The sequence below is a fragment of the Penaeus japonicus genome, unplaced genomic scaffold (genome assembly GCF_977035675.1).
Source record: "Penaeus japonicus unplaced genomic scaffold, GWHDUDI00000001_assembly GWHDUDI00000023, whole genome shotgun sequence".
Taxonomy (NCBI): domain Eukaryota; kingdom Metazoa; phylum Arthropoda; class Malacostraca; order Decapoda; family Penaeidae; genus Penaeus; species Penaeus japonicus.
The window spans coordinates 22099554-22100998 of NW_028234425.1; the positions used below are offsets into that span (position 1 = coordinate 22099554).

At 40.6% G+C, this 1445-nt stretch overlaps 1 protein-coding gene across 1 annotated transcript in view; it reads left to right on the forward strand.

Moving 5' to 3' along the window:
• Window positions 1-1125, forward strand: part of LOC122252057 (uncharacterized) — a 7650-nt gene extending 6525 nt beyond the window's left edge. The window contains exon 3 of the mRNA XM_086550217.1: window positions 1-1125. This exon is cut by the window's left edge and continues 530 nt beyond it. Within this exon, the coding sequence (XP_086406343.1) occupies window positions 1-511 (511 nt within the window). The 3' untranslated portion in view covers window positions 512-1125.
• Window positions 1126-1445: the final 320 nt, after the last annotated feature.

Sequence of the window (1445 nt, forward strand, 5' to 3'; positions counted from 1 at the left end):
TCCTGTTGAGGAAGTTGTATCTATTGAGGAAGATACACCTGTCGAGGAAGCTGCACCTGTCGAAGAAGATGCACCTGTTGAGGAAGATGCACCTGTCGAGGAAGCTGTACCTGTCGAAGAAGATGCACCTGTCGAGGAAGCTGCACCTGTCGAGGAAGCTGCACCTGTCGAGGAAGCTGCACCTGTCATAGAAGCTGCACCTGTCGAGGAAGCCGCACCTGTCGAGGAGGCTGCACTTGCCGAAGAAGATGCACCTGTTGAGAAAGATGCACCTGTCGAGGAAGCTGCACCTGTCATAGAAGCTGCACCTGTCGAGGAAGCCGCACCTGTCGAGGAGGCTACACTTGCCGAAGAAGATGCACTTGTCGAGGCTATTGATGCGCCAGCCGAAGAGGGAGCTACCGAAGCTGGTGTCGACGAAGAATCTCTTATCAAAGCAGCGATGGAGTTGAACTTTATGGTCAATAAGCCCGAGGAACCCGTGACTGAAGTGGTGACTGAAACCCCTTAGGAATGTGTGATATCTCAAAACAAAGCTTCTAAAACCAAGACCATCCAAGAATCATTTGCTTTTAGACGCGTTTGCGAAAGAGAGAATAATTCGACAATTTAAACGTTTCTATATCAGCAATTCTCTCTCTTGTGAATGTCGCCTAGTTAAGATGATGTAAACGCCCATCTTTCAGGCATTTTCATCTTTTTCTTCATGGAGAAAACATTATCGCCAGGATGAATGCTTGTTGCTCGTTTGCATACTGAAAATATATATTTTAAAAGCTAGCGTAGCAACAAGTAATTCAATTTTCCATAATCAAATCCTTGTTGCTTGGTAACTGGTGCGTCTTTGAAATTATCATCACATTATCAAACGTTCCATCTTATCTAGTGCTGCATTGCATCCCTCCCTGGCTGTCATAAAATCAGTCATTTTTTTCCTTGGCCACACCATGCGTGCAGTATAGGTACTCACCTACGATAACGAATTATATGAACCTGTAACACTTCGCTCAAGCATTCTGATAAAAAGGGATTTTTTTCTTTCCTTCTTTCAATTATACTTGTATTTATTTATCTAAGCCGTTTGCTTAGATTTGTAAAAAAAAAAAATAATAATAAATAAATAAATAGATATATATGTACATTTTTTTCATATCCTTCAAATACGATCTATTTTCATGTCCTATCCTTATTACTATCTCTGTTGCTGTTATAATAATTTTATGGCAGCAGTAGTGGCGGTCGTATCGTTGTTTTGTTTGTCTTCCAATCACCATTATCATCATTTTATCATAAATCTTCGACGATATCACACATTACCTCAAATGCTGAACGCAGTATAATGATATTCAATGTAACAAAAGCAAAGATCAGTGATACTAAATGCGAAACGGATCCTTTGGAAATGAACGGGGAAATTATTCATGGAAACACTTTAATCCATATTC